This window comes from Stigmatopora argus, chromosome 1 (assembly GCF_051989625.1).
Source record: "Stigmatopora argus isolate UIUO_Sarg chromosome 1, RoL_Sarg_1.0, whole genome shotgun sequence".
Classification (NCBI taxonomy): domain Eukaryota; kingdom Metazoa; phylum Chordata; class Actinopteri; order Syngnathiformes; family Syngnathidae; genus Stigmatopora; species Stigmatopora argus.
Genome location: NC_135387.1, coordinates 30,904,438 through 30,918,331, shown reverse-complemented (window position 1 = coordinate 30,918,331; position 13,894 = coordinate 30,904,438). Strand labels below are relative to the sequence as shown.

The 13,894-nt window shown below is 43.5% G+C and overlaps 1 protein-coding gene across 4 annotated transcripts in view; it reads right to left on the bottom strand.

Moving 5' to 3' along the window:
- nrp2a (neuropilin 2a) overlaps window positions 1-13,894 on the bottom strand; it is a 62,168-nt gene that overhangs the window by 3,492 nt on the left and 44,782 nt on the right. Inside the window, exons 12-17 of one of the 4 annotated variants that reach the window (XM_077616691.1) lie at window positions 11,937-12,023; window positions 11,700-11,804; window positions 10,094-10,359; window positions 9,924-10,020; window positions 7,133-7,165; window positions 634-705 (exon numbers count right to left, since the gene is read on the bottom strand). In XM_077616691.1, coding sequence (XP_077472817.1) covers window positions 634-705; window positions 7,133-7,165; window positions 9,924-10,020; window positions 10,094-10,359; window positions 11,700-11,804; window positions 11,937-12,023 — 660 coding nt within the window. Of the gene's footprint in view, window positions 1-633; window positions 706-4,331; window positions 4,975-7,132; window positions 7,166-9,923; window positions 10,021-10,093; window positions 10,360-11,699; window positions 11,805-11,936; window positions 12,024-13,894 lie in introns of those variants that run through there. The other 3 variants (XM_077616700.1, XM_077616709.1, XM_077616718.1) reach the window with 3 other exon arrangements.

Sequence of the window (13,894 nt, the reverse complement as noted above, 5' to 3'; positions counted from 1 at the left end):
GATTGGCGGCCCGCATTCATGCGGATTGGACGTCTAGGGAGGGCGGCATGGATTCATTCGTCAAATCCAATGAGCTTCCAATTTGATGCCCTGATTCGTTGTTTTCGTGACAGTAGTTTGTTTTGAAAGTCTTTTATTCAGTATTTTAGGTTGATTGAGGGATGTCCAAATCTGTTTGGTTGGCAGTTCACATTCATGCTGAGGGGGTAAAGTGGATTGGACGTCTAGGGAGGGCGGCATGGATTAATCTCATTCATTTTGACGCCCTAATTCGTTGTTTTTGTGACAGTGGTTTGTTTTGAAAGTCTTGTATTTAGTTGACATTTATCACAACTACATTTCATGCAAGAGGAAAAATGGGATTGGACATCTAGGGAGGGCGGCATGGATTCATTTGTTGAATCCAATGAGCTTCAAATTCAATTGGACGCCCGATTTGTTGTTTTTGTGAGAGTAGTTTGTTTTGAAAGTCTTGTATTTAGTTCACATAAAGAAAAAATCCACAATGTTGTGAAGCCGCGATAATCGAGGGATTACCGCAATGCGTTTCCAATGAGATTTCAATTAGCCGCCGTGATTGGTCGCTTTTGCGGCAACGTTTTGTTTTGAAAGTCCTGTATTTAGTGGGATTACCTTCTCCTAGCGATCCTCCTCCGCCGCCGCCGACCAATCGCACGTCTCCGAACGGATTGGACGTCCTGACTGCTAGACAAAATAGACAAAAACACAGGACACCCACACACACATTTAATACGACATACCAAAATTTATCGGAATGCTACGCTAGGCTACGTTAGCTTGTAGCTTTGCACACTACCATTTTCTGGCCAATTGCAGATTTTAAGGCTAATTAACTCATTCCCAATGAGCGTCAAATTTAGCTCATATGTCGGTACATTCCAAATAAAAATGTGCTCGACTGCCTCGCAGTTCTGGGGTTGAGGGTTCGATCCCCAGCTGGGTCCTCAATGAGTCGAGTAATCGTGGCACAAATAGTTATTGGAAAACGGAGTATTTTCCCTGATATTAGCCGCCTCCACGTTTAAGCCGTACCCTTAAAATGATTGAATTTGATAATTTCCCTCGTATAAGCCGCCCCCTGATTCACCATTTTCACCTCCATATTCATGGTTTTATTAGGGAGTACAAACTTTTGATTTAGCATGGATATCATTTTACATTTCTTTTATATTTCTTTCTGGTGTCAAAGTGGCGACCCGGGGGCCAAATCTGGCCCGCCGCATCATTTTGTGTGGCCCGGGAAAGTCAATGATGAGTGCCGACTTTCTGTTTTAGGATCAAATTCAAATGAAGAGTATAGATGGATATTATATTTACTGATTTTCCCCCTTTGAAATCAATTATTGTCATTTTTAATCCACTTTTTCTGTGTTTTTAGTTCAAAAATCATTTTGTAAAATCTAAAAAAATATATAAAAAATGCTCAAATAAACATGGTTATAGATCTATAAAAAACGGAATATTCAGGGCTTTTAATCCAGTTCTTTAAATTAATAATTGTCATTTTTTAATCCATTTTTTCTGTGTTTTTAGTTCAAAAATTATTTTGCAAAATCTAAAAATATATTTAAAAAAGCTCAAATAAACATTTTAGATCTATAAAAAAATTGAATATTCAGGGCTTTTAATCCAGTTCTTTTAATCCTTTTATTTAAAAAAATAAATCTAAAAATTATATCTAAAATGGTCCATGCCACATGAAATCAAGTTGACATTAATGCGGCCTGCGAACAAACCCGAGTCTGACACCCTTGTTTTATATGCTCCTCCCCAGCCACGCCCCCTTTAAACCCTAAACCCCGCCCGCACCCCGCTTCAAGAGCCATCATTTAACCAAGTGCCAATTTTTTTTTTTCTCGCTAAAGTGCATTTCGTGAACTTGGCGAGCGTCCGGGAACGAGAGGAAGTAAGTGCTTGGCCCGCCGCCGACGCCGTCGCGGCCCGTGGCGGGATGACAAATGTTTCCGGGGCAACGCCGCTTGGCGGGCGAGGAAGGGACCAAGGGAAAAAAATGAATGCCCCTCCCTCCACGGCACCCCCAATAAATGTTATCTGTCCATTAACTAATTACGAGTATAGGAGCGGCACGCCATCGAGTTGATTTAAGAGCGCGGCGCTAGCCAAAAAGGCTCGGGCGCCAAAAAAGCGGCGGGCGAGGACACGCGGCGAGGCCCCTTTAAGTGGAAATTGGACTTCCATTGCCATCAATGGCAGCCAAAAAGTCACGTATCCAATAGAATTGAAGTGATTTTTCTCTGTTGAAACACGTGCAAAAAACGCGCAGCACTTTTAGGACAAGGGTGGCTCGGCGGTTTGGATTCGAACCCAGGTCGGTCCGCATTTGTGGAGTTTGCAGGTTTCCTCTAGGGTTAGGCTAAGCTAAGTCACGTTTTAGCAACATCAGCCCTTAATATAAGCTAAGCTAAGTCACGTATTGACGACATTAGCCATTAAGCTAAGCTAAGTCACGTCTTAGCGACATTAGCCGTTAGGCGTTAAGCTAAGTCACGTCTTAGCGACATTAGCTGTTAGGCGCTAAGCTAAGTCACGTCTTGCGACATTAGCCGTTAGGCGTTAAGCTAAGCTAAGTCACATCTTAGCGACATTAGCCGTTAGGCGCTAAGCTAAGTCACGTCTTAGCGACATTAGCCGTTAGGCGTTAAGCTAAGTCACATCTTAGCGACATTAGCCGTTAGGCATTAAGCTAAGCCACGTCTTAGCGACATTATCCCTTAACATAAGCTAAGCTAAGTCACATCTTAGCGAGATTAGCTGTTAAGCTAAGCTAAGTCACGTCTTTGCGACATTAGCCGTTAAGCTAAGCTAAGTCACATCCTAGCGACATTAGCCGTTAAAATAAGCTAAGCTAAGTCACGTCCTAGCGACATTAGCTGTTAAGCTAAGCCAAGTCACATCTTAGCGACATTAGCCGTTAAAATAAGCTAAGCTAAGTCACGTCCTAGCGACATTAGCTGTTAAGCTAAGCAAGTCACGTTTTAGCGACATTAGCCGTGAAAATAAGCTAAGCTAAATCATGTCTTAGCGACATTAGCCGTTAAAATAAGCTAAGCTAAGTCACGTCTTAGTGACACTAGCCGTTAAGATAAGTTAAGCTAAGTCACGTCTTAGCGACACTAGCCGTTAAGATAAGCTAAGCTAAGTCACGGCTTACCACACTCCCAAAAAAATGCATGCTAGGTAGGCTTGTGGATCACTCTAAATTGCCCTTAGCTACGAACACTTGCTTGTTTGTCTTCCCGTGCCCTACGATTGGCTGGACATGAATCAGGGAGCCCATGGTTCGCTGGGATAGGCTCCAGCACCCCAGCTACCCTCGTGACGATGAGCAGTTTGGAAAATGGAGAAATTAATTTGAAGGACAGCATGCCATCACATTTGAGGCCAAATATCTAAACAGCAGTGTAAATAAAGTAACGGAGTGGTGGCCATCTTGGATCAGGGGATTCCATTCCGGTGTATAAGTCATTTTCACGCTGGGAATTCTTGACTAAATGACAAATGTTTTTTGCTGATAAACCACATGAAGCCTTTCATGCAATTGGTTTAATCCACTGATGGCGCCAGACGTCCAATCCATTCTGATTGGTCGCGATGGGTCGGACATCTAGCACAGTCAATGGTACACAAGCGAATTGTGAGCTCTTATTGCCACTTGTCAAAATTGGACAAAATTGTTCTAATTTATCACGCTTATCGACTGGCCAAAGTATAAATTTGATTCTTAGTGTATATTTCAGTTTTTGATTCATATTAATGTAACATTTTAACGATTTATAACGTCATTTTCAGACATTTTTGAACCCTTAGTTTATATTCCAGTGCGGTTTATGTTTCAAAAACTGCAGTTTTTATTGGGGGTGTGGCCTATAGTCCGAAAAACAAAAGAATATGTACAAAAAAAAAGCATACTAGTTGGCGGACTGGTTATGGTTATTAGACTCGCAATTATCGGGTCGCGGGTTCGATTCCCAGGTGGATCGTCGCAGTGTGGAGTTTGCATGTTTTCGTGGTTTTTTTCTGGGTGCCCTGGTTCCCTCCTACATCCCAAAAACATGCATGCTAGGCTAACTATAAGCTAAACTGCCCTTAGGTATGAATGATTGGTTATTTGTCGATTCGTGCCCTGTGATTGGCTGGCCGATTGGGGGCGTCGCCCCAGTTAGCTGAGATAGGCTCCAGCACCCCTTACAACCCTGGTGAGGATGAGCGGTACGGAAAAGCAATGAAGGAATGACCGAAACTTGAGTTAAAGACGTTATCCGTGGGGCTTGCATTGGATTGGTCGCCACTTTGCGTCAACTTGTCCTTTATTGACCCGCTTTGTCCATTTTTATACATCAGAAAAAATGAGTGTTAGTGTAGAAGATGTCCCGTCCTTCCTTCCGTGCGTCCGGCCCTTTAACGGGCGACAATTTATTTACAAGGTGGGAGGAGCCAACAAAAAAAAAACGCCCACACAGCCAAGAGGGCGCCATTTTGTGTTTTTCCCAATTGTGCGCATGCGTGTTTCGGTGGGAGACGTCCTCGTTCCGGCTAGCGATGGCTAGCCCTTGCTGGAGAGATGGGCGGGGCCACGGGGCGAAGGGGGCGGCGACCCGGTTGGCCAATGGCGGAATCCAGTAAGAGCCGTTTTTGGGGGGGGGGAGGGGTTTCAGCAGAGGGTCCGGTGGCGGTCCCGGCTGTCCAACCTGACCGTCAGCACAGGCTCCACCCCCGGGGCGGCCATGCTCGAGGCCCAGTTGGAGTACTGGAAGCACTGGGAGGAGCCGTGATAGGCCACCGACGCTTGGTTCTTCTTGGGGGCCGGCTGTCGTCGGTAGCAACAGAGCGCCCGCGCCGAGGCGGCCGCCGCCAGGAGGAGCAGGCTGGCCCCCGCGGCCATTATGTAATACCAGTGGATGGGCAAGGGAGGCGCGGGGATGCCGCCCCCTGCTGGAGAGATCATACACAACAATTGGCCCAGGGGAAAGTACGAAAGAGGCGATGGACGGCGGAGTATCGGGGGACGGACGGACACGCCAAAACGGCGAGAAAATTGGACTAGCGTGGTAAAGTCAGCGTAGGAGGACGGGAAAAATTGATAAATATTTGTACACGAGTTAAAATAATAGGACAGTAATCCCTCGAATATCGCAGTTAATGTAGAACAGACGGTCACATTAGCCATTAAAATAAGCTAAAGTAAGTCACGTCTTAGCGACATTAGACGTTAAGATAAGTCACGTCTTAGCGACATTAGCCGATAAGATAAGCTAAGTCACGTTTTAGCGATATTAGCCATTAAGCTAAGCTAAGTCACGTCTTAGCGACATTAGCCATTAAGCTAAGCTGTCACGTCTTAGCGACATTAGTCGTTAAGATAAGATAAGCTAAGTCACGTCACGTTTTAGCGACATTAGCCATTAAGCTAAGCTAAGTCACGTCTTAGCGACATTAGCCATTAAGCTAAGCTAAGTCCCGTTATAGCGACATTAGCCATTAAGATAAAATAAGCTAAATCACGTCTTAGCGACATTAGCCATTAAGCTAAGCTAAGTCACGTTTTAGCGACAGCCGTTAAGCTAAGCTAAGTCACGTTTTAGCGACATTAGCCATTAAGCTAAGCTAAGTCACGTCTTAGCGACATTAGCCATTAAGCTAAGCCATGTCTTAGCGACATTAGCCCCTAAAATAAGCTAAACTAAGTCATGTCTTAGCGACATTAGCCGCTAAGCTAAGTCACGTCTTAGCGACATTAGCCGTTAAGCTAAGCTAAGTCACGTTTTAGCGACATTAGCCGCTAAGCTAGGTTAAGATACGCTAAGCTAAGTCACGTCCTAGCGACATTAGCTGTTAAGATAAGGTACGCTAAGTAACGTCTTAGCAACATTAGCCGTGTGGCGTCCATTCCTTTTTACGAACCGTATTCTCGGACTAACGGCGAACCAGCAACTTTTCCGACTTTAGACCCGCAGTCCAACCTTCCGGGTCCCACGTTACTCCGTCGTGGACAAGCTAGCTCGGCGCGTTGACGCCAATAGCCAATCGGAGGCGTGCACCCACCCGTGCGTGCGCCAGCATGCGGAGTGGAAAGACAAAAAAAAGAAAAACAAGATGCATCCATGTGCATCAATGCATCTTCGGCCGCAACTTTTCACGGCGGTTTCGAGTCGTCCGAGTCTTCACGTGAGCGGTCACGTGACTTGCTACTCGCCGGCGCTAAGCGCTAACCTAAAATGAGGGCGGGGCTTGTAGAAGGTCACGCCAGACCAGGTCATTTTAGCTCGGTTTGGCGGGAGCGATGACCACTGTGGTGCCTGGCCCACATCTCCAAAATGGCATTCTCTCTCTGTGTGTACTGCAGTGGCCTGATCCAAGATGGCCGCCAAAAGGTACACTTGTCGGCCTTTTACTAACATTTGACGGTCGAGTAAGAGTAAAATAGGGAATGACAGACAAAAGTAGGACTTTGCTAATCTAACTTTTCACATTTTTTGTTTTTTTATGTTTTAAAATGTAAAATAATAAAAAATAATAATAATAAAATAAAATAAAAATAAGCTGTTGGCGGTCAGAGTGAAAAAAAATTAAGACATAAATCGCATGTGTTTAAGTGTTATTACACACATATATACATCTAAAAAATATATTTTTTTAAATAAATTAAAATAGAAAAATTTAATTAATTTTGAAGCATCAATAAAAATGTGAAGTGGCATATTTTTCGGACTATAAGTCGCACCAGTGAACGAGGGTGACGGTTGCAAAGGAGTTGAATTTGCATTTTTGGTGGGGGGGGGGGGGGGGGTTGGGCTTCTTTTTTTCTATCAGATATCATACATTAAAGTAAACTATATTAAAATTGAGAATATATGATACTAAATAGCTAATGGTACATAGCTAATATAATCTAATTTAATATCCCGCGGCGCAGCGGTCGGGAAAAACACTGGGTTAGTGGGCGGGGCGTTTAGTATTTGGGGGTTCCGATCGGGCATGCCGATTGGGCGAGAAAAAAAAACTGGCAATTTCAGGCAAAAAAAACTCTCAGTTGAGGGGGGCGTGCTAACGAGCAGGAGGAGCAAGACCAAACAGGAAGTGGGACACTCACCGCCGCTATCTGGAGAAAAGGCGTCCGTGGGTCCTGCCAGGAGGGACGGTCGTGCCGATTGGACGGCGGGCGGGGAAAGTCGGCGAGAGAGAGAAAGAACCAAATGTTAAATAAATATTATGTGACTTTTATGAAATGGAAGCCAATCCACTACGAGGAATCGGCGTAGAAGTAAAAAAAGAATAATAATAATATATATATTTTTAATATTTGGCGATTTTTGGATTATGGCGGCCATGTCTGGTCTACATTAAATGCGCTATTCGAGGGATTACTGTATATGGAATTATATTGTATGACAATAGTCATTCAATTCAATTCAATGAGCCACAAGTGTTTTGCATTGGCTTCAAATCTGGCGCCATCTGGTGTTGCGAAAGGGTACAACGGCTAGATCCTGATTATAAGACGACTGATTGACGCTTTTGCGGTCTAAACCACTGTTTTATAATCGGGCTAATACGGTACAGTAATCCCTTGAATATTGCGGTTAATGTAGACCAGATATGGCCGCGATAATCGAAATTAAATATTAAATAAATACAATTATTGTTATTACTTTTTATAGTAGCAAGAGTGGCTTCCGCCTACGATTTTCAGCGTGGATTCAGCCACTAAAATTGAGCACTGAAAAAAATTAAAACATAAAAAATAATATTTAAAAAAAATAAAAACATAAAAAATAATATTTAAAAAAAATAAAAACATTAAAATAAAATAAATAAATAAAAAACAAAAAAGAAATAAAATAATTATATTTAAAAAAATAAAAATAATAATAATATAACAATAATTATAATAAAAATAAAATAAATAAGTTTAAAAAAAAATCATAAAAATCATAAAAATGTGAAAATCCATGCTGAAATTCACAAGCGGAAGCCACTCCCCTGTCCTCCGCTTGCGAATTTCAGCGTGGATTTCCACATTTTTATAATGTTTTTAAAAAATATATTATTTTCAACGTTTTTTTTTTTTAAATTATTATTATTTTTTAATGTTTTGATTTTTTTTTAAATAAAATATTTAATTAACAAAAAAAAAAAAAACAGAAAAAGAAGCGATGTCGTGAATCCGCGATAATCGAGGGATTACCGTTTTTCTGGGTCAGACCGTACACAACAATTTACAACGGATGCGCTAGCTAGCTAATTAGCCTAGCTAAAAAGTACCCCGCCAGCCACCGCCAGTCAAACAGGCGGGCAAACGGCGCCGTCTCCGTGTCGGTGGCGGCTTTCGGAACCGCGGCAAAAGAGAGCGGATTAAGGAGGGTCGGCGTGGAGTAATTCCCTTTGACAGCTGGGGAAAAGCTCTGTTTACAAATACGAGTGTGCGCGTGAGAGACTTGGAAGAAGGAGAATAGAAATCTAATCAAACATAGATTAGCATCGCCAGCCAGCAAAAAAAAAAAGAAGAAGAAAAAAACAACCCCCGCGGCCCCCCAAGGGGCCGTTATGGCCTACTTTTACCATTCCTTTTTTCCGGTTTTCTTTCCGGAGTACTCGTTTTTTTTGGCTTCTTTCACGGAAGCGTGAGGTGGGTGTTTTTTTGTTGGGGCTTTTTTTCCGGGAATGTTGGGGGTGTGTGTTACTTTAAGAGAGGGAGGGGCGTCACGCTCATTTTTGTAGATGGAGGTTTCTGGCGGAGGAGGGGCATGATGATGCTCAACCCGCAGAAATTGGTTGCTTGTTGTTGATTTTGGGTCATTTCCAGGTCACTTCCTGTTCATTGGTTGTGTCACTTCCTGTTCATTGGTTGCTTGTCGTCGATTTTGGGTCATTTCCGGGTCACTTCCTGTTCATTGGTTGCTTGTTGTTGATTTTGGGTCATTTCCAGGTCACTTCCTGTTCATTGGTTGTGTCACTTCCTGTTCATTGGTTGCTTGTCATCGATTTTGGGTTATTTCCGGGTCACTTCCTGTTCATTGGTTGCTTGTTGTTGATTTTGGGTCATTTTCCGGGTCACTTCCTGTTCATTGGTTTTGGGTCATTTCTGGGTCACTTCCTGTCCATTGGTTAATTGTCATTGATTTTGGGTCATATCCGGGTCACTTCTTGTTCATTGGTTTTGGGTCATTTACGAATCACTTCCTGTTCATTGGTTACTTGTTGTTGATTTTGGGTCATTTCTGGGTCACTTCCTGTTCATTAGTTTTGGGTCATTTCCGGGTCACTTCCTGTTCATTGGTTTTGGGTCATTTCCGGGTCACTTCCTGGTCATTGGTTGTCGTTGATTTTGGGTCATTTCTGGGCCACTTCCTGTTCATTGGTTTTGGGTCAATTCCGGGTCACTTCCTGTTAATTGGTTACTTGTCATTGATTTTGGGTCATTTCCGGTTCACTTCCTGTTCATCTTCAGGCCAATTTGAATTTGGGCCAATCCTGGGACGCCTTTCTTCCATTTGGGTAATTTTCCCAGCCAACTTCCTGTTAAATTGAATCAATTTCATTGAATTTCCGACCATTTACGGGTCACTTGCTGTAGATTTTGGATGTTTTCTAGGTCACTTCCTGTACATTGGTTAACTAATGTTGATTTGGGGTCATTTTCCACCCTGCCCCGCCCCTTTCTGAATTTGGGCCAATCCCAGGACACATCTCTTCCATTTGGTAGAATCCCAGAATCCCAAGCCCACGACCCCGTTCATTTGAGTCACTTCCTGTTGAATCGGAATCAATTGGACTATAATTCCTGGCCTTGACGCTCACTCCTCGTTGATTTGGTGTCTTTGACTTTCACTCAAGTGGACACGAAGGACGGATGGAAGGACGGATGGAAGGACGCTACTTACGCGTGCACTCTTGGAGCGGCGTGCTGGCGCTCACGTGGACGTCGTCGATCCAGACGTGGCCTCGCGTGCCGTGCGCGAACGAGCCTTCCATCACCACCTGGGGGAAAGGGGGCGGGACAATAAGGAGGAAGCCGGGCACTTGAAAAAAGCCGTCCGGAAGCCCCGCCTACCTGGTAGTCTTTGGGAGAACGGGGGAGGATGGCGCGGCCCTCCTTCCAGACCGGGCCCTGGTCGCCCCTCAGGGTCCACAGGAGGGTCTCCTGGCCGCGGGGGTCCCGCAACAGGATCTTTAGGTGGCCGTCGGCCTCCCCCCACATCTGGTAGGAGAAGAGGAGGCAGACGGGGCCGCTGTCGGCCAACACCGGGGGGCTGAGGAGGCGGGCCGCTTGCCGCTCCGTCTTGCCGTCGGCTTCCACGTAAAGGTGGCTGTTGAGCTCTGGGGAAGATGGCAGATTTTGGTCATCGTTTGTCACCGTTTCATCAAGTTAATGTTGACTTTGCTGTGACCCTGGCTCACTTCCTGTTGATTTGGAGTCACTTCTATGGATTCTAAGGTGTTTATGGGTCACTTCCTGCTGATTTAGGGTCATTTAGGACCATTTTTCTTAATTTACAGTCACTTCTTATTGATTTAGGGTCACTTCATGTTGATTTTGAGTCACTTCCTGTTGATTTTGAGTCACTTCCTGTTGATTTTGAGTCACTTTCTGTTGATTTTGAGTCACTTCCTGTTGATTTGGGTTGGGGTCACTTCCTGTTGATCTGGAGTCACTTCCTGTTGATTTTGAGTCACTTCCTGTTGATTTTGGGTCACTTCCTGTTGATTTTGAGTCACTTCCTGTTGATTTGGGGTGGGGTCACTTCCCGTTGATTTTGAGTCACTTCCTGTTGATTCGGAGTCACTTCCTGTTGATCTGGGGTCACTTCCTGTTGATCTGGGGTCACTTCCTGTTGATCTGGGGTCACTTCCTGTTGATCTGGGGTCACTTCTTGTTGATCTGGGGTCACTTCTTGTTGATCTGGGGTCACTTCCTGTTCATCTGGGGTCACTTGCCGTTGATTTTGGGTCACTTCCTGTTGATCTGGGGTCACTTCCTGTTGATCTGGGGTCACTTCCTGTTGATCTGGGGTCACTTCCTGTTGATCTCGGGTCACTTCCTGTTGATCTCAGGTCACTTCCTGTTGCTCTGGAGTCACTTCCTGTTGCTCTGGAGTCACTTCCTGTTGCTCTGGAGTCACTTCCTGTTGCTCTGGAGTCACTTCCTGTTGATCTGGAGACACTTCCTGTTGATCTGGAGACACTTTCTGTTGATTTTGGGTCACTTCCTGTTGATCTGGGGTCACTTCCTGTTGATTTTGGGTCACTTCCTGTTGATCTGGGGTCACTTCCTGTTGATCTCGGGTCACTTCCTGTTGATCTCGGGTCACTTCCTGTTGATCTTGGGTCACTTCCTGTTGATCTCGGGTTTTTTCCTGTGGATCTCGGGTCACTTCCTGTTGATCTCGGGTCACTGCATATTAACTCTAGGAAATTTATGGGTCACTTCCCGTGGATTGCAGGTCACTTCCTGTTGATTTTGGGTCACTTCTATTGACTCTATGGCATTTGTGGCTGGCTTCCTGCAGATTTTTTACGTGACTTCAAAGTCAACTTAGCGGCAAAACCACTTTACTTCCTGTTGATTTTGCATGGCTTCTATTGACTCTAGGGCACTTCTGTGTCACTTCCTGTCGATTTAGCAGAAATCGATTTGACGGACTCGTGCCGACGCTCACCGTGGTTGTGCAGGGACCAGAGGAGGGGGGCGCCGGAGTCGTGCGTCCACCCGCACAGGCCGCGCTCAAAGTCGCACGCGCCGTCCGTGGGGGAGGGGCCAACCACTGTTGAGTTCAGAGGAGAAAAACCATCAGTGCTGTTGACGCGTGCTAGCTAGCGTGTGTCATATTGATGCATTTTTTGACGTCATATTTGAGCGCCAAATTGACATTAATGTCATTTTTGGGACATTTTACCTGTGGTGGACGCGGCGGCGGCGGCGGCGGCCGTGGTGCTTTGAGCGGGAGGCGTGGGCGTGCTCGTGTCTGCCGGCGTGCTGATTTCTGCAAACACAAACCAGACAAAAACAAATTCAAACAAGTACTCACTTTAAAGTCATTCAATTCAATTCAATTCAATTTATTGGCAAGAAAAAGCACAAGGCTAAGGGCATTGACTCATTTTGGGCCATTTCCGGGTCACTTCCTGCCAATTTTGGGCCATTTCCAGGTCACTTCCTGCTAATTGTGGGCCATTTCTGAGTCACTTCCTGCAAATTTTGGGCCATTTGCGAGTCACTTCCGGCTAATTTTGGGCCATTTCCGGGTCACTTCCAGCTATTTATTGGGGGGCATTTCCGAGTCACTTCCTGCTAATTTTGGGCCATTTCTGGGTCACTTCCTGCTATTTTTGGGGGGCCATTTCCGAGCCACTTCCTGCAAATTTTTGGCCATTTCTGAGTCACTTCCTGCCAATTTTTGGGCCATTTCTGAGTCACTTCCCGCTAAGTTTGGGCCATTTCCAAGTCACTTCCTGCTAATTTTTGGGCCATTTCTGGGTCACTTCCTGCTAATTTTTGGGCCATTTTCGAGTCACTTCCTGCTAATTTTGGACTATTTGCGAGTCACTTCCTGCTAATTTTGGGCCATTTCTGAGTCACTTCCTGCTAATTTAGGTCCACTTCCAAGTCACTTCCTGCAAATTTTTTGGGCCATTTCCGAGTCACTTCCTGCTCATTTTTGGGGCATTTCCTGCTAATTTTGGGGCATTTCCAAGTCACTTCCTGCCAATTTTGAGGCAATTTTCTAGTCACTTCCTGCTAATTTGGGGCCATTTCCGAGTCACTTCCTGCTAACATTGAGGTATTTCCGAGTCACTTCCTGTTTAGGCATATATAGGTGACTTCCTTTTTGATTTTAAGTGACTTTGTAATAAATTTGGAGCTGGAAAGGGTCACTTCCTGTTGATTATTGGGCATTGCTGGCTCACTTCCTATTAATGTAGCTTAAATTCTGTGTTTGAGCAAATATGGGTCACTTCCTGTTGATTTGAAGTAATGCATGCCAGAAAAAGGCCAATTGCGAGTCTTTCAGTCGTCGGCGACGACGACGACGCGGGGGATTCTTTTTTTGGTGTGTCGGTTGCCTGGCAACTGATCCCGGCAAAGCATTTGCGAGGTACACAAATAGACTTTTTTTTTTTTAAAGGGAGTCGAGTGACTTTCATTGTCAATGTAAAGTGTCAAAATCATTTCTCTGCAAGTAGGACCTTTTTCTTCTATTTTGGCGGGGTCTACATTGTTATTTTGGCTTGATTGGCAGGGCCAATAAGCATCATTTTCATTGTTTTGTTTTTATTTTCAAAAGGAAGAAAGTAAATGTTCTATTTAATTCTATTTGTCTTTTAAAAAAGGGGGAAATTTATATTATAGTTATATTTGTTTCTGTATTATTTATTTATTTACATATTTATTCCTAGATTTAAAAAAAAAACTGAGCCCCACCCCCAAAATATTGTTTTACATTTACATTTATTTCCTAATTTCAAGATTTTTCTAAAAATTAGGGAAACATTAAATATTGACTTTAAAAAAATCTTATTTTTTTTGTTTAATTAGATTTTTTAAATTAATTAGAGTTTATTAAAAAACATTTTAACAACTATTCTTTTAATCTACATTACAAGATAAAAGTGGAAAACAGGAAATATTTATTGATAAAAATGCTGTTTAGGTTAAAAAAATAAAAATTAAAAAAATTAAATAAAAAAGATATAAAAAATATTTTTCATTTCAAAATGGGGGGAAAAAATCTTAGGTTTTTGTTTAAAAAGAGATTAAAATCTTAGTTTTTCATTTAAAAATGGAAAAAAATCCTTTCTTTTTTATTTAAAAATGGAAAAAAATCTGTTTTTCATTTAAAAATGAAAAATAAAT